At 47.6% G+C, this 22,648-nt stretch overlaps 1 protein-coding gene across 2 annotated transcripts; it reads right to left on the bottom strand.

Annotated features, from left to right (window-relative positions):
* Positions 1–327: 327 nt before the first annotated feature.
* Positions 328–21,975, bottom strand: SLC25A18 (solute carrier family 25 member 18). 2 transcript variants are annotated; one of them, XM_021690512.1, is made up of 11 exons: positions 21,848–21,975; positions 21,563–21,627; positions 12,355–12,475; positions 10,723–10,878; positions 10,427–10,482; positions 8,973–9,063; positions 5,851–5,969; positions 2,809–2,971; positions 1,875–2,029; positions 1,223–1,298; positions 328–799 (listed from the first exon to the last, which is right to left on the bottom strand). In XM_021690512.1, exons 3-11 carry the CDS (start codon positions 12,372–12,374, stop codon positions 658–660), a joined length of 978 nt encoding a protein of 325 aa, XP_021546187.1. In that variant the 5' UTR covers positions 12,375–12,475; positions 21,563–21,627; positions 21,848–21,975; the 3' UTR covers positions 328–657. The 2 variants fall into 2 exon arrangements, with proteins under 2 accessions (XP_021546187.1, XP_021546188.1); XM_021690513.1 differs by lacking the exons at positions 21,563–21,627; positions 21,848–21,975 and having other exon boundaries at positions 658–799; positions 10,723–10,845; positions 12,355–12,374.
* Between the last annotated feature and the right edge of the window lie 673 nt (positions 21,976–22,648).

Below are 22,648 nucleotides of genomic sequence, written 5' to 3'. Positions count from 1 at the left end.
AAACCATGTTCCGTGGACAGTGTTCTGGCAGAGCTGTGCCGCGCAGGGAGGACCTTGGGGCGGGGGGAGACAGCTGCCCTGACTTGGCCCCTGCCCTGGCAGCTTGGTTAGCCTAATCCCACAGCCATCTCATTTGAAAAGATCTGCTTGGTTTCCAACTCAGTGCGGACTTAGAGGGCTTTCATTGTCCCCTTGAACTTCCGATCCTCCTTTTTCCCAAAATCAGTGCTAGAACTAACCATAGGTTATTTAATTCAGAATTAACAAAACTAAATCCTTAAAATGACTCAAGTATACAGAGTTTGAGTGTGAAGTAGAAAAGGAAAATGTAGAAATGACCCTTCAATCTTTACTGTGTTAAGGGCCTGCAGTTAATCCAACCCAAGCATGTACTGTTTCTGTTGTTGAAAAGGAGGTGGTTAGGGGCTTCTGAAGCTCCCCGGTAGCTGCAGCCCCAAAGAGAATGAACGAAGATAGGAAGGGAGAATGGGACCATACCTAACTTGCTTATTAGAGTAAGAGTGTTTCTTCTGATATTGAGGTAGCACTACAAGTTAGAGAACAAAATACAACCTGGATGGGCCACCTTGCTCGTTCCCCTCTAGTCTAAGTCGAATGGGCTAGAGAGATGGCAGGGGACTTGGGCTCCAGCTATCTCTACTCGCAACACTTTAAGATCCGCTCCCCAATACCAACAAAGTAGACCCCTTGGGCAATCCCAAAGAGGGGGGCTATGACAAGGGCCCGGCAGCCTGCTCCCTTCATGAGGGCAGATGGTCCCTCCTGAATCCAGAGTTTCCTGTGGAGAGAGAAGAGCCCTGTGAGCTGATTGGCAGGAGCGCAGTGCGAACGGTATTAAGTGATACGCTCCCCTCCAACGCTTGTGCATCTTCCCTTGGAGAGTAGGTGTTATTTTCCACAGCAGTAGCAGGCTCCCAGGGGTGCAAGAGCCTTGCCCCACCCACTGTGTGTGCACAGTTGGGTTACTAAGCAGCTGGGTCTGGACCATGGGAAATGGGCTCAGTCTGACTAGACTGGGAGAAATGCTGTAGGGATGCGAAGGAGGAAAAGCTCCCAGGACATCCTGTTTTGTTGAGAGGTGAGGGGAAGGAACAGATTTCAAAGAAAGCCGGAGCTCAGCGTAGTATGGTGATAAAATTGTAGACAGCAAGGCAGGGGGACTGTTCCAGCCCCAGCCTCTGCAGGGCTGCAGGCCCCTCACCTGGCACAGTCGGTGATCCCACTGTAGCTGTCCTCACCCAGGCCTTTTTTGAGGGTTTGGATTCGAGTTTTCAAAACTAAATCAAACAAAAGTTAAAAGTAGTGAACGTCTTGCTTTTGGCCCCCTCTCTCCAACATAAAACTGTTTCCTGTTAGAGCCAGCATGCACAAAACTGAATCCTGAGGCCAGTTCTGCCACTGTGTGATCTGTAATAGAAGATCCTCATTTATAAAATGAAGGAATTAGAAATGACCTGATCCTTCAGGTTACTCATACTTTAGAAAGGTGCACCAGAGGAGCTGGGCGTAGCCCTGAAGATAGAAGTGTGGTCTCACACTGTTTTAATTCCTGCCTTTAGCCTCAGGTTTGAAAACTCCACTGGGGGGACAAAAAGCTAATGAAATCAGCACCTAGAAGGTGAGGGGATTTGTCAGGGATAAGAGAGTCAAGGTCTCCTTGGCTCCACTTCATCTGGGAAGACCCTTGCTGAGTTTCTGGCCATGGCCACAGGTTGCGATCCAAGGGAGTTTTCAGGTTGGAGCGGTTTCATTTCTATCCGAAAAGTAGATGACAATCTTCTAGACAACTGTACAGCTGTCTGACTTGGAAAGTGAGCCAGCCCTTGAAGGCCCCCCATCTCCGACGCACTTACCATCCAGAGGTGTTACTGCGACAGCTGCTACGGAACCCGCAGCGCAGCCTGACATGAAGGAATGAGCGAAGGAAGCCTTCCCCGTGCTCTCGGTGACCCCGAGGTTGTTAAGGTTGGCAAACAGTGGGAAGTAGATGATGGAGAAGGGGATGTCTCTGCGGGAGAGGGAGCGGGAGAGGGAGTGGGATGAGCTGCCTGCTGCTCAGGGGGACCCCACCCCCACCCCCGCGGGCTCAGGCAGGAAGCCTTTCCCTAAGCCCACAGTTAACCTATTCTTTCCCTGGCCCCCATGATAATGTGCAGCGGCAGAGGGCGGCTGCCTGCCCACCCACGCTCCCGGCGCATCACTGCCCTCCCAGCACCTGCAGGACTCGGGCGGTGGACGGGGGCCTGGGAGCGTGCGAGAACGGGTGGCAGGGCTAAGGTAAGAGTGAGTGGGGGGAGTGGCTGGTGAAGAGCTCTAGAAGCTATGTGTTACGGGGGTGGGGTGGGCAGGAAGGTGAAGTTCATTGACCTATTGCCCAGTGATAGGAGAAAACTAGCCCCTGGCCTGGCACACTTCTGATCAACTTTAAGGATTTTGGCCAAGTAGCAAAGTAAAATGAGGGGTCTCTGCGCTCATTTACCTATAAATGATCCAAAGTCCTTTGTATATAGGGCATTCTTAGGTGCCTTTGTTCCACAGAACATCCCATACTCATGTGGTCTGGTTACCGGAGAAGGGGCCTCAAACTAGTCTTCCAGGTGCCCATCCTGTGCAATTCTGCCCACTTCTGGACCAAATAGGAAGCCTGGAGGTAGTTTGCTCTCTGGGGTTTGAATGTTCCAGGAAGAATGCAGTGACAGATTGGGGCCGCAGTCCCACTGGCCCTCTGTGCCCTCTCCCTGCTCCCCGGGGCCCTTCCGTGTCCCAAGTTCAGGAAGAAAGCTTCACCTGAGGAGAGTGGCGCCCAGGCCCTTGTAGAGACCGGCCAGGCCCTGGGTGCGGAGTAGCTCCCAGGCGATCAGGCTGGCAGACGGGCGCTTGTGGGCGGAAGCTGAACCCGTAGTGTAGGACCTGGAGGAGGAATGTGCTGAGGTCGAGCCCTGACGAACTGCTGAAAGGGAGAGGACAGACCCCATCACGAGCAAGGCCCCAGCAGGGAGTGTGCCTCCCGCCTCCTCACCCTGGGACAGCTCAGAGGTGAGGCTCATGTGCCTACTAGAATTCTGATAATTGTCCGAATTTTATTTTTAAGATATTTATTTTTAAGTCATCTAACGTGGGGCTCGAGCTCATGGTCCCGAGATCAAGAGTCACACGCTCTACCCACCAAGCCAGCCAGGCGCTCCAGATTGTCTTCATTTTAGAACATTCGTTTTTGGTTCCAAGGAAATCTTTCTAAGATCTGTGTCATCTAATGTGTCGTCCCCGCTGCACCGGGCACTTCCCAGGAGCCACGGCCCGCCCGGCCTCCTCCATAGAGAGCTACAGCAGCACCTACTCCAGCCCCAATTCCTTATCCTCCCATTAAAGCTGTGCTTCTGATCTGGCTTCCATTTCTAAACCACCTCTGAGCCTATTTACATAGTTTCATCCTGCTGGCACTTTGGGACATCGGAGTCCCATTTCCTTCTGCCTAATGTGTAAAGCAGCAAATTCTTTTTGTCCAAAATCTATCTCCTTCAGGCCTCCAGAGGTGCCTCCTCCCTCTAGTATTCCAAGATCAGGTGAACACGGCCTTTATACCCTTCACCATTTTATAGAATTTGATTTTTCATTTTAGTTGAATAATTCAGAGCCCATCATTGGATGAGTTCAACATCTAAAAAATAGAAAGGAATTGTTTTTTTCCTGAGCATTTCAAGTACAGCATTTCAATGTGGGTGAATCCCATTCATGAACACAGGATTCAATGTGCTGAAATCGTGTGACTGTTCTTTTTAATCCCCCCCATTTGAGCAGCTTTGTCTAGACTCTACGGCCTTGCTCCAAGGAAGTGATTTCATGTTCCAGTTTTGTCTAACAGCCAGCAGAGCGACATCTCACACTGAGAAGCTGCTGACTGCACATCCTTTCCTGAGGCAGCGAACAGGGTGCAGGTCCACACAATGAGCTTGAAGAAGGTAGTTCATTGGTGAGCTGTATCTTCCCCATTGCCTGCCTGATGTGCCCATAGCTCCCCCGTTCATTCCTAGCCTGTCTTTCCCTGCTTTTGACGTGGTTTAGGAATACTAACACGCTCACCCAAGTTGAAAAACGAAATGTGGGGTGCCTGGGTGGCTCAGTCATTAAGTGTCTGCCTTCGGCTCAGGTCATGATCCCAGGGTCCTGGGATCGAGCCCCACATCAGGCTCCCTGCTCCGCGGGAAGCCTGCTTCTCCCTCTCCCACTCCCCCTGCTTGTGCTCCCTCTCTCGCTGTGTCTCTCACTGTCAAATAAATAAAATCTTAAAAAAAAAAGAAAAGAAAAGAGAAACAAAATGTTTTAGAGCTTTTACTCTTTGTAGATCAAAACACAGGGGCTTTCCAGCGCTCAAACTTTATTCTCGCTGCAGTTTCATGCGCTTCAGGCTAGTCTGCTCGAACCTAGAAAGCTGGTTGAATTCTAGCACAGCAAGTGTGCACAGTGGGTTTGAACAGTGCTAGGTTAACCTTGCCGGTGCTAGGTTAAGCACCTCACATGCTGGCTTCTTTAATGCAGGTACTGCATTTCACCCCCGAGGAGAAGCCCTCTGTCCCACCCCAAGGGTCTGGCCTCTCTTCTGCTGGGTAGCGAACCCTGGTTCTTTTTTTTTTTTTTTTTTTTAAGATTTTATTTATTTATTTGACCGAGAGACACAGCGAGAGAGGGAACACAAGCAGGGGGAGTGGGAGAGGGAGAAGCAGGCTTCCTGCCGAGCAGGGAGCCCGATGCGGGGCTCAATCCCAGGACCCTGGGATCATGACCTGAGCCGAAGGCAGACGCTTAACGACTGAGCCACCCAGGCGAACCCTGGTTCTTAATCTATGCTTTGGTACTTACACCACTTGGTATTTTTGAGAGGACCAGGATTTAGGAGAAGGACAAAATTCTCTTCCAAAAAAACAAAAAGAATTGGAATGGTTCTCTTGTCCCTTCTTATGCCTTCCCACCAAAGGCCAGCCTCTATAGCATAATATAAGAGAGCATAATATGATGTCTACTGACTGAAGTGTTTGTGATCAGTTCTTAAAATATTTAGGAAATCAAGCCTGAAGGTCATGGTGATCTGATAGAGATACTAGGTTATTTTCTGATTCAAGTTTCTCATTTCTGCTATAGAATTAGAAGTATTGAAATCTAGAAAGGTATCCATTAAATAAAGACTTCTAGGGGTAGAGCATGCGACTCTTGATGATCTCAGGGTTATAAGTTTGAGCCCATGTTGGGCATACAGATTGCTTAAAAAAATTTAAAAATCTTTTTTTTTAAAAGGTTTTATTTATTTATTTGACAGAGAAAGACACAGTGATAGAGGGAACATAAGCAGGCAGGGTGGGAGAGGGAGAAGCGGGCTTCCCGCCAAGCAGGGAGCCCGATGCAGGGCTCGATCCCAGGACCCTGAGATCATGACCTGAGCTGAAGGCAGACGCTTAACGACTGAGCCACCCAGGTGCCGCCAAAAAAATTTAAAAATCTTAAAAAAAAAGACTTCTACAGGGATGCCTGGGTGGCTCAGTCGGTTAAGAGGCTGCCTTCGGCTCAGGTCATGATCCCAGGATCCTGGGATCAAGCCCCACATCAGGCTCCCTGCTCAGCAGGGAGCCTGCTTCTCCCTCTGCCTGCAGCTCCCCCTGGCTTGTGCTCTTTCTCTCTCTGTGTCAAATAAATAAATAAAATCTTAAAAAAAAAGACTTCTACTGACCTGGAAAGCTAACTGAATCACACAGTCTAGCCAATGAGTGCAGAATGTGGGGAAATCTATTCTGATCATAGCCCTTTGCTAATCCCATGTGAAGTCAGGATAGGCCTCACCCAAGCGCCCAGCATCCTGCAGCTGAATCTTGAGCATTTCCATGGGACAGGTAACCACCACCTGGCATATTCCAGCTCCACATCCAGCTAGCATCTCCATCTTCAGATTCCGCTGCATCCTGTGGGACCATGAGTCAGGCTCCTTCAGGCCAGCCCTGCCACCCACCCTGGCCCATCTACCCAAGTCCCTTGGTAGTTGGGACTTTCCATGCATGGTACTCAGCCTCGTTTGGATCAGCTGCCACTCACCCAGCTGGGTAAATCATCACCTGGCCCTCAAACACAGTCTCCTTAAAACATGAAGCTAAATTTAAAACAGGCGCCAGGGAGGTAGAACTTGCACAGAGGTTGAAACTAGTGCATTCAAACTACCCATTGCAGGGATGTGATTGTCCCTGATCCCTGAAGCAGTATCACCAGGGCAATGGGAGGCACAGAGAGTACTAGAAAGTGTTTGGGGGCTGATTTTTATAAATTCATCAGTATAATAAGTGACACATAGATCAATGGACAGATTTGAAAACCCAGAAATAGAGCCCCACATATACAGTGGTCAGCTAATATGTGACAAGAGAGCCGAGAATACTCCATGGAGAAATGACATTATCCTCAATAGATTGTGCTGGGAAAAATCAGATATTCACATGTAAAAGAATGAAACCAGACCCCTATCTTACACCACTTACAAAAATGAGCTCAAATCGATTAAAGACTTAAATGTAAGACCTGAAATGATAAAACTCCTAGAAGAAAACACAGGGGAAAGCTCCTTAACTTGGGTCACCTAAAGCACAAGAACATGAACAAAAACAGACAAGTGCGGCCACTTCAACCTGAAAAGCTCATGCAGAGCGAAGGAAACCATCAACAAAATGAAAAGGCAGCCTATGGGCTGGGAAAAAAAAACTTATACATCACATATCCAACAAGGAGTTAATATCCAAATATATAAAGAACTCAACTGGATAGTAAAAAACAAAAACAAAAAAAACCCAAACCAAACAACAAATAATCCAATTAAAAAATAGGCAAAGGACTGGAAAAGATATTTTCCATAGAGGATATTCAAAAGACCAACAGGTACATAAAAAGGTGCTCAACATCACCAATCATCAAGGAAATGCACAGCAAAATCACAGTGAAATATCACCTCACACCTGTTAGAATGGCTAGTATCAAAAAGACATAAGGGGCACCTGGGTGGTGCAGTCGGTTAAGCGCTGGACTCTTGATTTTGGCTCAGGTCATGATCTCAAGGTCGTGGGATAGAGCCCTGTGCTGGGCACTGCCCTCACTGGGGAGTCTGCTGGAGATTCTCTGTCTCTCCCCCACACTCTGCTGTCTCTCTCTCTCAAATAAATAAATACATCTTAAAAAAATAAAAAGATAGGGGTGCCTGGGTGGCTCAGTCAGTTAAGTGTCTACGTTTGGCTCAGGTCATAATCCCAGGATTGTGGGGCCAAGGCCCGCATTGGGCTCCCTGCTGAGCAGGAAGCCTGATGACTCAGGGCTCAATCCCACACCCAGGAATCATGACCTGAACTGAAGGCAGATGCTTAACTGACTGAGCCACGCAGGAGCCCCAGGCCAGGACTTAAAAAAAAAAAAAAAAAAAAAAAAAAAATGCGGGGGAGGATGTGGTGAAAGGGGAAGCCTGTGCGCTATTGGTGGGAATGCAAACTGGTGCAGCCACTATGGGAAACATAGTGGCCTCCATAGTATGGAGGTTCCTCAAAAAACTAAAAAGAGAATTGATCTAGCGATTCCATTTCTGGGTATATATCCAAAGGAGGTAGAATCACTATGTTGGTGAGCTATCTGCACCCCCACATTCACTGCACTACTGTTCACAAGATCCAAGATTTGGAAACAACCTATGTGTTCATGGACAGATGGATGGATAGAGAAAATGTGGTATATATACAATACAATATTATTCAGCCATAAAACAAAGGAAATGCTGCCATTTGAGACATGGATGGACTTCAAGGGCATTATGCTAAGTGAAAAAAGTCAGACAGAGAAAAACAAATACTGAGTGGTCTCACTGACATGCGGAATCTAAAAAAAATTCAAACTCACAGGGGCTCCTGGGTGGCTCAGTTGGTTGAGCATCTGACTTTGGCTCGGGTCATGATCCCAGGGGTCCTGGGATCAAGCCCCACATTGGGCTTCCCGCTCAGCAGGGGTTCTGCTTGTCCTTCTCCCTCTGCTCCTCTCCCCACTTGTTCTCTCTCTCTCTCAAATAAATAAATACTTTTTTTTTTTTAATTCAAAGTCAAAGAAAAAGAGATTGGATTTGTGGTTATCAGAGGACAGGAATTAGGTGAAGATGCTCTACAGGCATAAACTTCCAGTTACAAGATAAGAAGTACTGGGATGTAATGCAGCATGATGAGTATGGTTAACCCTGCTCTACAATACAGTTGACAGTTGCTAAGAGAACAGATCCTAAAGTTCTCATCTCAAGGAAAGAAACAACTTTTTTGGGTAACTATCAGAAGTAATGGATGTTAACCTAACTTATCGTAGTAAACATTTCACAGTATATGTCTATAAATCATTATACAGTGCATAACTATGCACTGTACAAACTTATACAGTGTTGTACTACAGTTATATCTCAATAAAAATGAAAAAAATGTTCATAAGCTAGTTGATTAATATATGTAGAGTCTATAATGATCTATCTATCATCTAGAACTTTCAAATTACACCAGCTCATTTTCTCCTTTCTCTTTCCTTTTTTTTTTTTTTAAGATTTTATTTATTTACTTGACAGAGAGAGAGAAAGAGAACACACGCAGGGTGAGCGGCAGGCAGAAGGAGAGGGGAAAGCAGGCTCCCGGGGAGCAGGGAGCCGAATGCAAGGCTCAATCCCAGGATCTCGGGATCATGACCTGAGCCAAAAGCAGACGCTTAACCAACTGAGCCACCCCAGGCGCCCCCTCCTTTTACTTTCCACTTGCCAAAACATAACACTAAACTTCCGCCATATGTGTGCACATATTCACATGCATGCAGACAGGTAAACTGATACTTTCCTCTCCCTGTCACCATCCCCCCAAACTATAAACATACAGTGATGTATTTCCACCCCACAGCCCCCCACCTGGCCATACCCATCCTCCATTAGCAGCTGCCGGAAGAAGTCATTGGCTGCCAGCTTGATGGCCTTCTCTGGAGTGACCAAGGTTAAGTTCACTGCAGCTCCTGGAAGTAAAAAACGAGGACAAGTTAAGGCCATCTTAAAGGTAAGACTTCTTGGGTCACCTGGCTGGCTCAGTCAGTGGAGCGTGCAACTCTTGATCTGAGGGTTGTGAGTTTGAGCCCCATATTTGGTGTAGAGTTTACTTAAAAATAAATTACTTAAAATTAAAAAACAAAAGTCACAATTCTCTGAATCTGTCACTCATGTAGGCAACCTACTCTCACTCCTAGCCAGGCAGGTTTCTGGGAGGAACTGGGGTCTTGTGGGGGAGGCTGTTGAGGAGGGTTCTTCTGCCTATTTTATAGAAACATGAAAGTTTTTTTTATCTCCCTACTTTGACTCTCCTCCCTCCACATTTCCCTCTTGGACGCATGTGTTTCCTTTATGGGCTCATTGGTGCAGTTATTGGGAAGTTATTTTCGTCCTTGCAAGTGCTGCCCATCTCGATGATAAGTGAAGAGTTCCCCAAATCAAGCCCCAGTAATAAGGTCCTAGGGGACAGGGTTCGGTTTCCATCGCTCTGTGCTTTACTAGCCCAGTCCCACTGGCAGTTTTGTGAGTTACAGCAGTTTTTATTTTATTTCTCAGGGGTACTAGAACATCCTCCTTTTTTTTTTTTTTTTTAAGATTTTATTTATTTTTTTGACAGAGAGAGACACAGCGAGAGAGGGAACACAAGCAGGGGGAATGGGAGAGGGAGAAGCAGGCTTTCCGCGGAGCAGAGAGCCTGATGATGTGGGGCTCGATCCCAGGACGCTGCGATCATGACCTGAGCCGAAGGCAGACGCTTAACGACTGAGCCACCCAGGCGCCCATATCAGCTCCTTCTTAACACCAGATTTGTATCCATTTTCCAAGCCCTAATCATGGCGATGAGGCCCTGGATGGGGTCACTGCAGGGGACAGGGACAGCACTGCTTGTGTCAGGGAGAAGCCAACAAGTAACTCCTGTCAGAAGCTCAAAACCCTTTCCATCTCTTCCCTGTCAGCTTCTTCCCCTTCTGCTTTTAGTAGCTAATGCCCTGACAGCCCTGAATGGGGGCGGGGGGGGGACCACTTGCTTCCAGCATCACACAGTTGTGCCAGGATGGAAACTGGGGCTCCTGGGCTCCTTAGTGTGCTCACTGGTGTCCCCCCAAACCTTACCATAACTGCCTGTCTCCACCAAGGAACATGGGGGTTTATAAAAAGGAAATGTGGCTTAGGATCACCTGGTAGCCCAGGCCCCGCCCCAGGAGCTCCCTGGGCAGAAGAAACGCCACTTCCCAATGTTCTATAAAGCCACAGAGTCTGGTGTGCTGGGCTGCCCTCTCTGTTTTCATTTGGCCCAAGCCAAGCCTCCCCTGGGGTGCATGATAAGCCCACCTCGGTACATGCCCAAGAAGCCTTCTGCCCTAGCAGTTTTCATCAGGCAGTCTATCCTAGAAGCAGAAGCCAGAAAAGGAAATCAGTGGTGAGCAAGAGGATGCCCATCAGCCCTCCCCCCAACCCGGTGCACTAATCCTTCTGGGCACACCCCAGTTGACCATCTCCCCCCACCCCACTCTACCCCCACAATGCATGAACTCCCTAAATAAAGAGACCGGAAGGAATGAGGCCCCATATCCCTCCCCGGGAGTTCCCCTCTCCCTACTCACCCCATTCCCCTCACCAATACCTACATTCCTTTGTAGATGTCTTTTCCATGCTGGTTCTGCAGCCGAGTCTTGGCCAAGTCGATGGGGAACACACAGGTCACCCCAACAAGCCCGGCCACACCTCCATTGATGAGTTTTGCTGTGACACTAGGCCGTGAGGAAGAGGGAGACACAGAATGACTGAGGGAGGCAGAGGGACACAGGAGCTCAGAGGGAGGCTGGCTTCAGAAAGCCTCACACACAGCCAGGACAGATGGGGTTGGGGCTGGGGGACAGGGAGGGGAGGACAGGAGAGCAGGAACAGAGGGGAGAAAGAGTAGAACAGTGGCTCCTCCTCCGGGGACCTCAACTCCACACCAGGGACACCTCTCCTCAGCCTCCTATACCCAACAGCAGCACCTCCCGCAGCCAACCTGGGGCTCCCTCCCCCACGTCCAGTTACAGAGACAGGTGAGGGCCTGGGGGCCAGGAGTGTCTGGCCACCCCCTCCAGGGGCACTCACCAGGGCTGAGACATCTTGTCCTAACTCCCCCCAGGGAAATGCTCCTCAAGCTAGGATGCTGCAAAGGCTTTTGGGAAGGAGGCCCAGAGTGCCAACTCTGCCCCCTGGGGCCCCACCAGGGTGTAGGAAGTCCTCAGCTCCCCTCAGAGCTGTCCCTCAGAGCTTCCACCAAGGGCCTGTTCTCCAGCTGGTCCCCACCTTTAGAGCCACATGTGGGAAAGTTTTCCAACAGACTGCAATTTTATTTCAGGCTTAAGTTCAGTCAGAATGGAATTTGAATCCCGGCTATGCTGTTTACTTAAACAAGTTACCTCACTTTTCTGATTCTTTGTTTTTCTCTCTGTAAAACTGGCCTCAAGGGATTTTGTGAAGATTAAGTAAGTTAATGCACTTGGTAAATGATAGCTATTATTTGTAATAAGAGAGGGCGCCTGGGTGGCTCAGTTTGTTAAGCAACTGCCTTTGGCTCAGGTCACGATCCCGGAGTCCCGGAATTGAGTCCCACCCACATCAGGCTCCCTGCTCAGTGGGGAGTCTGCTTCTCCCTCTGATCCTCTCCCCTCTCATGCTCTCTCTCACTCCCTCTCTCTCAAATAAATAAATAAAATCTTTAAAAAAAAAAATAAGAGAACACACATTTTTACAATGAGGGCTTCTAGTCAGCACAAGATCACCAGGGCTAAAGTATTCAGATTATCTGATTCTAGCCAAATGTCAAGTCAAGTCACACTTTACATAATGTGAGCCCCTCATCCTGGAATTTTGGAAGACTGAAGATAGAAAATAAAGCTTCCTCAGTCTCCTTGGAACCTAGTAGTGTTTTCTTATCTTTCAGGCCAGGGGCAGACTGTGAGCAAAATATTTGCAGGTAGATTACCTGGAAGTAATAAGAATAGATATTCTCTCACACCTGAACCCTGATAAGCAAACAGACAAGCAACTTTGTGAAAACAAATAGAATTGTGACTGAAATTTTGCAGTCTGAGAAGATGCAGTTCAAACAAGGACAAATTTTACATATATATTTTGTATACTGGGGGAAAATGAGTCTCACTTGCTCCTCCCCTGGACTCAGGAATCTGGAAGAGAAGCTGAATGATGTATTGTTACCACAGAAACCCAGCCCAGAGAGTCGGCTGTCTCAGCCAGTTTACCTCAAATCCGGCTTGGACATTCTGCTGGGGGCCAAGGACTGCTGGTGGGTCCTGGCACAGGCTGTCGGCTCCTCACGGGAGATGGCTGGCTGAAGCAGATGTGGTGTCTGTATCCTTGACTCTGGCCCACCGCAGCAGAACGGATAGAACACAGGTGTCAGTGGAGACTGGCCTGAGCCGCCCTTCTGGGCAAGCCTCGGTGGGCTGGTTTCCTCCTCTACAAAGTGGTCAGAACAACACTCGCCTCACCGTGTGAGAAACCAAGTATGTGCTGGGACAGAACATTATTAATACACTGATGCTGCCAACTTGCTTTTTTCCTTTTCCTTTCCGGACCTTTTGGACTTTGGGGATTGAGATCAGAAGAAAGGCAATGAGAGAGGAGGACAGCTGGCCCAAACTAAGGCTCAGGGAGAGGAGTTCTGGGGCATCTGGAAGAAGCCCGCGGGAGTGGTGGTGAGGGAAGCTGATGGGTACAAAAGAGGGATATTAAGAAGAGTTGCTATGGACTAGGAATCCCTCTCATGGTGTCCACGAACTATAATAAAACACTTGAAATGTTCTTTAGTTACTTTTTGGCTCTTAAAATGTGTTTTCTAAACTTACTATGATCCTGTTGAAAGACTAAGCTGCTTTTAAGTCTCTGGACTTATTTATAATTGATACATATAGAAAGCACCAGGACGGTGTCAAAAAGTCAAAGCTATAATCATAATAATAATTACAACTTCTGGTGAGGGGTCCTGCTTGACCCCAGGGGGACGGTGTCAGGAAGAGTTCTCCTGAGGCTCCAGTGGAGGCTGGCTTGAGCTCTGAGATGCCTCTTTCCTCCAGGCTCCCTTCAAGCTGCTTTAGGGTTCCCCGCCTCTTACAGGCTCCTCATTGGTCCCTGAGGCTGCCAGCAATTTTCTGTTGTTTCCAAGTATTTTGTATTAGGGAAGAAAAGAGAGAGATCAGTCTTTCTCTTGGTATATATTGATCCATTCAGAAAAAAAATTATTGAGTGCCAGGCACTGACTGTTCCAGGTCTGGGGATATAGTTCTCAGGGGCTTAAATTCTTTTTTTCTTTAAGGTTTTTTATTTATTCATTTGAGAGAGAGAGAGAGAGGACACAAGCAGAGGGGAGGGTCAGAGGGAGAGGGAGAAGCAGATTCCCCCCTGAGCAAGGAGCCAGATGTGGGGACTTGATCCCAGGACCCGGAGATATGACCTGAGCTGAAGCAAATGCTTAACTGACTGAGCCACCCAGGCGCCGCTCAGGGGTTTAAATTCCAAAGGAGCAGAGAGACAATAAATGAAATAAATCCTAAGGAAACCAGATAGTGATAAATACTCCAGAGAAAAAAAATTTAGAAGGGAAGGAAGGTAGGAAATGTCAGTGGGGTGGGGGCTCGGTGGCTTGACCAAGAAAGGATTCATTTAGGTGATTTGAGGATTCAAAGGAGGTGAGAAAGCAAGCCATGCAGATATCTGGGAAAGAACACTCAGGGCAGAATAAGTGCAAAGGCCCTGAAAGACAGAGTGAGGCTGGTGACCAGAAGGAACAGCAGGGTGGTCAGTGAAGAGTGAACAAGGCATGGGTAATAAAGACAAAGTCGTAGAGATAATGGGTGGAAGAGTGACCCTGGAAGGCCTCAGAAGGTCTTTGGCTGTTATTTGGAATGAAAAGAGAAACAACTGGAGAGTTTTGAGCAAAGAAATGACATGCTCTTGACAGGACCATTTGGCTGCTGTGTTGAGAATAGAGAGCAGAGGGCCCAAGATAAAAGTGGAAAGACCAATTAAATTATTGCAGGAATCTAGGCAAGAGGTCATGGCTGCTGGTGGGGGGGGGGGGGGGGGGGAGAGTAGTTTAATTATGGATGTATGTTGGGGTGCCTGGGTGGCTCAGTTGGTTAAGTGGCTGCCTTTGGCTTAGGTCATGATCCCGGGGTCCTGGGATAGAGTCCTGCATCAGGCGCCCTGCTTGGTGGGGGGTGGGGGGGTGGGGGGGAGCCTGCTTCTCCCTCTCTCTCTGCTCCTGCTCATGCTCTCTCTCAAATAAATAAATAAAATCTTTAAAAAAAAATTATGGATGTGTACTGAAGGCCAGGCCACCAGGACTGCCTGATGGACCAGATGTGAGACACAATAGTAGTTAAGTTGTTGGTCTGAGAAACTGGAAGAATGGTTTTGTAACATGGTGTTTGGACCTAGAACAGGTAAAAACTTGGATCTGTTGGAGAAATAGGAAGCTGGTCTGCAGAGAAAGAAACAGAAAAGTGAAGCAAGCACATATGGAAGAGAAACAGAAGATGGAGATTGTCCTAATGTTGTTTCAAATCCCAGTTTCCAGTTCACTCCTTAATGCCGGTCACATTCCTGTCTTTGGATTCTGTGACACACTCAACTGTCCTGTCAATCAATTAGGTCATTATTGCTTAACTTGCTAGAATGTATATCTGATACACCCACCCAAAAGAGACTTAATTATCCCCAAAACTAGCAAAGGGAGGGAGGATTTGCAAATTATAGACCCTAAAGCATGGACTCGGCTGAGAGAAAGCAGGGCCCAGGCTGGGGGGCTGGCGAAAGCCCCTCCTCATCTCTGGAGGCTCCAACCATGTCCTCTGAGAGCTGGAGCTTTAGGGAACTTGGGGGAAAATGTCAGGAAATTCAAGTGTACCCACTGTTCTTTGACACACTTATTAAGTTGTTAGGAGAGAAAGATATGTTGTAATTCTAGGTAGCCACCTTAAAAATGAGCAGGAAACAACAGGACAAGTATGAAACCCTGTCAGTCTGAAACCAGAGACTCAAATAATTGAGAATCTTGCAGCCATATTCTCTGCGTTTTCTAAATTACTAATTTCTAAATTACTAGCTTATAAATTGTGGTTCACTGGCTTTTGGAGCAGGGGTATTTAAGAGGAGCCAGAGAAATTAGGGACACCCCAATCCCAGGGCCACTAGCACTTCCACGTGGCAGGTGTGATAATGCACCTTCAAGTGCATTCACCTTTTGGTATGTCGCAAGCATGTGTGTAGCAGGGACCAGCCTCAACCCCCAGCCCGAGACTGGGCCAGGCCACTAGAAGTCCCAGGCCCGTAGTTCCCTGGAACAGACTTAGCATTCAAAGGCTATGCCTTGACAAGATTGCTGGCACCCGTGAATGCATTAGCAAACCGAGTCAACAAAGAGGAAACTGACAGTCAGCCAGCAAAGGTTTTAAAGGAGTTATCACCACAAAAATCCCACACTTGGCAACAGGGTCCATATTTGCTCAATCCTTAAGGCAATCCATAGGCCCAAGTGTTAGTCATTTTACAAATACTTGTGGAGGGCCTACTGTGTGCCGGTCACAGTTCTAGGCAGCAGGGATATAGTTGAGAACAGTAACAAGGTCCCCGCTTTCTCGGAGTTTAGGGTACTCCTGGTTCTAGCCCTGATAGGAATAGACTTGCAGAGTGATACAGCATGCCCTCCCACCAGGCACTCCTCAGCACTGTTCTCTCCATACGGGACCTGAAGGATCCTTGCAAGGGAAATTCTTCCAGCAAACCAGGCCCTGAGGCAGCCATTTTCCTCACCAAGGAGCTCCCTACATTGTGAAAGAATTTAGCAAACAAATGGATATTCATTAAATTATCTAGCCTTTTTTTTTAAGTTTATTTATTTTTTAGTAATCTCTCACCCAACTTGGGGCTCAAACTCAGGACCTCAAGATCAAGAGTCAAGGGCTCCTCTGACTGAGCCAGCTAGGTGCCCCTAAATTATTTAGTCTTATCACCTAAGGAGTGCTCTATGCATTAGACTACTGAACAATAGATAATATATATATTTTTTAGAAGATTTTATTTATTTGGGAGCGAGAGAGAGCACAAGCAGGGGGAGGGGCAGAGGGAGAGGGAAACGCAGGCTCCCCGCTGAGCAGGGAGCCTGACATGGGACTTGATCCCAGGACTCTGGGATGATGACCTGAGCTGAAGGCAGACGCTTAACCAACTGAGCCACCCAGGCACCCCCCTTTTTTCTTTTTTAAATAGAATTTAGAAAAATAGAGTATTTGGGGAGGGTTGGGGTAGTAATACTAATTATTTAAGCACTGGGACACAGAATTATGAGGATCTACATCTGCAGCTCTCTGGGACCAAGGTGGGGAAGGACTGGATATATTAAAAAAAAAAAAAAATCTTTATCTGGATAACAGAGGCTCCCTGTTATTGCCTCTGGATGCAGTATCTGGTCATGACATTATCACATTGGGAAGATAAGTGCATTTATAATTTGACACATGATTATTGAACCATATTAGAAGGAGGAAATTTAAGGGCACCTGGCTGACTCAGTCGGTAGAGCATGTGACTCTTGATCTTGGAGTTGTGAGTTCAAGCCCCACATTTGGGGGTAGAGATTACATAAAAAAATAACATCTTAAAAAAAAGAGGAAATCTAGTTGTATGGGAAATGGTATCTGTTTGCATGTCCTCAGGCATCAAAGGGTAGAATGTAGTGATATACATATTGGATTTCTTCATTACCCCATTTCCAGGAACCTCTCTTCTCCCTCACCATTCACCTGGTGGGGACTGCTATATTTCTAAAATGTGACAATATTCTCCCGGGTAATGTTGATTATCTGAGGATGGGCCCCTGATTTAAGCTAGGTTTTTCAATCTCCTCTATAGGTATTTTAGAAGAGAGAGAGATTGTGTAGCCTCTTTCAAGTTTTTGTCTGTAACATACAGCACTTGGGACCTATCTGCAGTCATGTTTACTGTCGTGTAGTTTGGGAAACTGAGAGATGATTTTGTAGCAAGAGATTTATGAATAAAGCAGAACCATAGGAGAGAGAGCAGAGTTCTGGTGGGGTATGAAACCCTGATTACAGTGACCCACTTCCTTCCTGACCTTAGGAACCAAAGGGATATTCCAATATCGCTCTAATGAATTAACCTATTGTCTTTTTGTTGTTGTTTTGGGGATTTTTTGTTTGTTTTGAATTGACTTATTGTCTTAAGCAAATTAGAATTAGTTTTTGTAATTGGGTAGCCAAAGAATTTTTAATAAACAAAACTTTTAAAGAACTCTCAAATTCCATTCCATTACAGTTGAGCTGCTTAGACAGTGAATACTGTAAGCCTTCAGAGATGTGCAAGGTCATTCTGGGCTGGCTTGGAGAGGGATCTAGACGTGGCCTTAAAAAATAAGGGCAAGTTTATAAGGAGAAGAGGAAGGGGAGGTGGCCTGGATGCGAAAACGTTGTGAGCACAGGGGCCAAGCAAAGGGCTGAGGGACAGCTCACTGCCCTGGTTGGCTCACCAGAACGGTGGAAAAGGGCTGCAAAAGTAGATTAGGCCAGGTGTGGAGAACCCTGGGCTTCCCCAATACAGTTTGTGCGCCCCAAATTAAGTAACTTTTCACAAATTTGATCCTATATGTAGTAAGAAAACACTGAATGCTTTTAAGGGGCAAACTACCATGTCGAATGTTGTATGAGGAAAATAATTCAGGAAGAATGGGTTGAGAAAAGGAAATTTCCCCTGAGAGGCCAGTTAGGTGGCATCATGGCAAAGCAATGAAGTCGAGAGAAAAGGATTAGGGTGGTGGAGGGTACAGAGGACAAGGGATAGCTGGGAGAGAACTTTTTTTTTTTAAGATTTTACTTATTTATTTGACATAGAGCGAGTGAGAGCAGGAGCAGGGGAGCAGAGGGAGAGGGAGAAGCAGACTCCCTGCTGATCAGGGAGCTGGATTCTGGGCTCGATCCTAGGACCCCAGGATCATGACCTGAGCCGAAGGCAGACGCTGAGCCACCCAGGCACCCCTGGAAGAGAACTTCTTAAAGAAAAAAGGGCCGGGCGCCTGGGTGGCTCAGTTGGTTAAGCGACTGCCTTCGGCTCAGGTCATGATCCTGGAGTCCCTGGATCGAGTCCCGCCTCGGGCTCCCTGCTCGGCAGGGAGTCTGCTTCTCCCTCTGACCCTCCCCCGTCTCATGTGCTCTCTGTCTCATTCTCTCTGTCAAATAAATAAATAAAATCTTAAAAAAAAAAAAAAAAAGAAAGAAAGAAAGAAAAAAGGGCCTGGACGTGGCAACTGTCCAGGGCTAAAGAACCATGGAGCTGGGGGACGCCTGAAACCTGAGGCTCGGAGGAACTGAAAGACAGGCTAGGAGAGGAAGCTGCCCAGAGGGAGGGAGAGGCACTTGGAGAGAAGCCAAGACTCTGGGAACTGTGTCCTCCAGCTCTGTGGGAAGTGGGTGAGAAGGCACCCCTCACTTGGCAGGGAGGACATCGTTCTGCTAGTGAGTGACACCAGGCTAGTCTTTTGACTCCTTAGATGCCCATTTCCAGGAGCATCTCTGCTCTGCGTGTGTGTGTGTGTGTGTGTGTGTATACACAATGGGGTGGTTTGTCCCTTCCTCACCCTACTGCAGGCTCTGTTTCACAAAAAAGAAGCTGGCTAAGGACTGTCCTAGGCAACAGGTCCTGGTGGGGCTAGGAGGGAGTCCCTGTGGCAGGGCCCTGCCGGCCTACCTTACCCTGTCTCATCCAGGGGTCCTGCGCCTAACAGCAAAATTGTGACCCATCCTGTGTGCTTCCCTAGGAGATAGCTAATTAACAGATGCTTAGGCGGTGATCAGTTCTTTTTTGTTAATAATGAACCATTGTTCTATTTCTTAAGGTATTTAAAGTACTAGAAAAAAATTAGAAAATTTGGAAAGCACAGAAAACTCTAAGGTAATTTTTTTAAAAAGTAAGCTCTACACCCAACATGGGGCTTGAACTCAAGACCCCGAGATCAAGAATTGCATGCTCTACCGACTGAGCCAGGCAGGTGCCCCTAAAGTAATTCTTACTACATTGTTTCCCAGGATCATATTTTGAATGAGGCTGTCCAGAGACACATCTTTCAGAGGGATGATTTTAGGTAGTGAGCTGCAGGGACCAGAGCAGGCCAACGTTCTCTGAGCTTCTGATTACACGGCTTTTCATTTGTCCCACATTAAAACATTCTATTATCTTGACTTCTGTGGGCTCCTTGGCTCTCCCCAGTGGCTCCCTAGCCTCCCAGGACCAGTGTCCTTGCTCACTAGTGCCCACAGGGTCCTGCCAAGGTTCTCAACTCCTTCCATTCCACACAGCCATCCTGAAAGTCCATTTCCTCCTGGGCTTCGGTCATTGTCTACTTGCTCATGACTAATGGACTTGCAGTTCAGGCTCTCTGCCCTGAGCCCCTCACCATCATCTTAACCAGCTCCTGGGCTGTCCCCGTCTTAGCAGCCTGGCCTCACCCAGTACAGTAATACCTCTTTTTACTTGCGTCCACCCGTCTAGGCCTGCTGTTCCTCCTCCCGGTTCCCTAGGTCTGAAAGCTGCACCATCAGCGATTCAATTATCCAGGCCACATACGTGTGCCATCTTTGATTCCTCCTTTTCTCTTATTCCCCCACCACTAATCAGTCACCGTGTTCTGGCAGTTTTTCCTCCTAAAATGGTGCTACTCAGGGTGTTGGTTCAGTGCTGGTCTGTGACAAGTACAGAAATTGAGAGTAAAGGCTTAGAAATTTTTATGGTATCTCAAGGAATTCCATATTTTAGAATGTACTAAGAAAAATGTGAGCTTTATCATTTTATTTTTTATTTTTTAAAATATTTTATTTATTCATTTGAGAGACAGAGATACAGAGAGAGAGAGAGAGAGCATGAGCAGGGGGAGAGGGAGAAGCAGGCTCCCCGCTGAGCCAGGAGCCCGATGCGGGGCTCGATCCCAGGACCTCGGGATCATGACCTGAGCCGAAGGCAGACGCTTAACCATCTGAGCCACCCAGGTGCCCCTATTTTATCATTTAAAAAAAATTCTATTTTTCTAGCAATTCATCTTTACTGCATTTTACAAAATTATTTGTCCATAATGGACAGGGGTAAACAGGTCCTTCATCATGGGTAGAAAAAAGCTATCCTAAGTCTCTTGTGGGCCCACCAGCCACTGCTTATCACATGGGTGTCACCCACTGCCTGGAGCACCCAACAGCCTCTCCACTCTACCCCTGCCTTCAGCCTTGCTTCCCTCAAATCCAAGCTCCACAAATACGGCCAAGTAAGGGGCACCTGGGTGGCTTAGTCGGTTAAGCAGATGCCTTCAGCTCAGATCGTGATCCCAGCGTCCCTGCTAAGTGGGGAGTCTGCTTCTCCCTCTGCCTGCCACTCCTCCTGCTTGTGCTCTCTGTAAATAAATAAAATGTTAAAAACAACAACAAGCAAACATGGCCAAGTAAGCAAGCAAAAGGGCAAATCTGGTCCCAGTTGCCAGCCTGCCATTTAAGCACTTCCCCGCCTATAGTGCACTGCTAACTTCCCAGCACTCTTAGGACAGTTTCCCAACCTTGACCTGGACCCTCTACCTTCCTGCTTGACTGTGTCTTCCAAATCACCCCTCCAACTACTCTCCCTGCCAGCCATTGGGAACTCTCCCTTCCCAGAACACATCATAATCTCTTGCGTCTGAGCCTTCCACATACTGTCCTGTTGACTAGGACAATTTTTCCCCATATCTACCTGATGAATTACAAGTTGTTTTTGGGCTTCAGCTTCTCACACAAGTCCCTCTTAAGTCCCTCAAATCTTGGCTAGGAGTCCTCTTCTATGATCCCATTTAGTACCCAGTTATAGCACGTACTACATTGTATTACAGTGGTTTGTCTACTGGACTCCACCTCCAATCAGAATGATTAAGTTACTGGGAGAGGCAAGGCAGTCTTAGGGTTTTACCCCTGGAGCTTGGTGCAGAGGCATTCAATAGAGATGCTGGAATCCATGAACCACAAGGGGGGACCATCGCCTTTAACTTTGCAGTCAATCTTGTCATGAGACATTCAGTTCTGCTCCTCAGTTGCTCTCATTTCTTCACATTGTGAGGAGACACTCAAGGAAGAGGACCATTCTCTCTACCTCCTCTAATTAGTAGGGCAAGTGAGAGTTCTTCAGAAGCGAGCCCCTTACACTAGCAGTGCCAAGAAAATGCCTCCTGACTTAGATGTTGCCTGGGATGTCCTATTGTCAGGGGGTGGCCACTTCCTCTTGCCCACCTCCTTCCTACTCTGTGTAGCAAATGAAACAAGACCCTTTCCCACTGGCTGCTCTGACCTCTTTCCCAACTGTTTATTTGCTAGAAGTGGATCTTTCCCTACCAACTCTAAGCTTGATACAGACAAGACAAACACTTACCTGCTTTCAGTAAGGAACCTTCTGCTTTTTCTGGATGCCAAGATACAGGCCAGATCACTGCTGAACTGCAGGAAGGGTTGGTTTACATTCCTCTCTTGTTACTGGCCCTCCCTCCTCATGCCCACACAGCCCTTTCACCTCGGGCAGGAGAGGAGGGCAGGTGGTCATGAAGCCATCCTCCTCTACTCCAGTCCCCAGCCCCTCTCCCACCTCCCACACCTGCAGATTGGGTTTGAATGTAACCCCAAAGAGGCCACTATGCAGCCTAGCCAAGCCCAGTCCTACCTCCCCAGGTGGCAAGCAGGTGGCTGTTTACTTGGCTGTGGTATGACTGGGACAAAACTTCAGGCTGGAAAAGGCTTTGTTCAGGCAGCCTGGGGGTGGGGGTCAGGGGAGATTCCACCCACTCAGAGACCTCGAAGTCCGGGAGGAGGACAAACAATGGAAAATCGATGCAATGCAAACACTTCTGTCAGACTTTTGGGGCCAGAAGCTAACCTCTGCTTTTCAGACTCCCCCACTTTTGTGGTTGCAGGTGATTGCCTGTTCCAGTGATTCTGTATTTTCAGTGGTCTACCGCGTGCTCCGCTGCGGGGGGCAGCAGTGTTGATGGGGCACATTCCCTGCCCTCACAGCTGTTACAGCTGAGCCAGGAGCTCAGGGCTGCAGCTGAGTTCTTCCAGCCTAGACAGCTGGAAAGATTTCAGGAAGTAGTCACTGGTTTTCGACTTGACAACCAAGAGCAGAGTTAAAATTAAACGTGGCTTCTCTTTAGTGGCAAATTGTCTAATTTGGGGCAAGGGATGAGGCAGTCGCGGAGAGAATAAAGCTGGTAACATGTTGGGTCCCAAAGGTAGAGGACCTTTTTGTCTGGCCAAGGATTTGGGAGAGATGAAGAATCAGCATGGGACAGACTTTGATGTCAGAGACCCAGGTTCAAATTCCAGCTTCCAAGTTAATAACTACCTCACTTTAGGCAAGTTATTTAACTTAGTGCCTTTCTTCATCGAAGGGGGATGGAGATAGCCACTTCATAGGACTGCTATGAGGCAGTAGAGCAGAGTGGTTAAGAATCGGCTTTGGAGT

Source organism: Neomonachus schauinslandi, chromosome 5 (genome assembly GCF_002201575.2).
Source record: "Neomonachus schauinslandi chromosome 5, ASM220157v2, whole genome shotgun sequence".
Lineage (NCBI taxonomy): Eukaryota > Metazoa > Chordata > Mammalia > Carnivora > Phocidae > Neomonachus > Neomonachus schauinslandi.
This window is presented reverse-complemented; position numbering and strand designations above follow the sequence as displayed.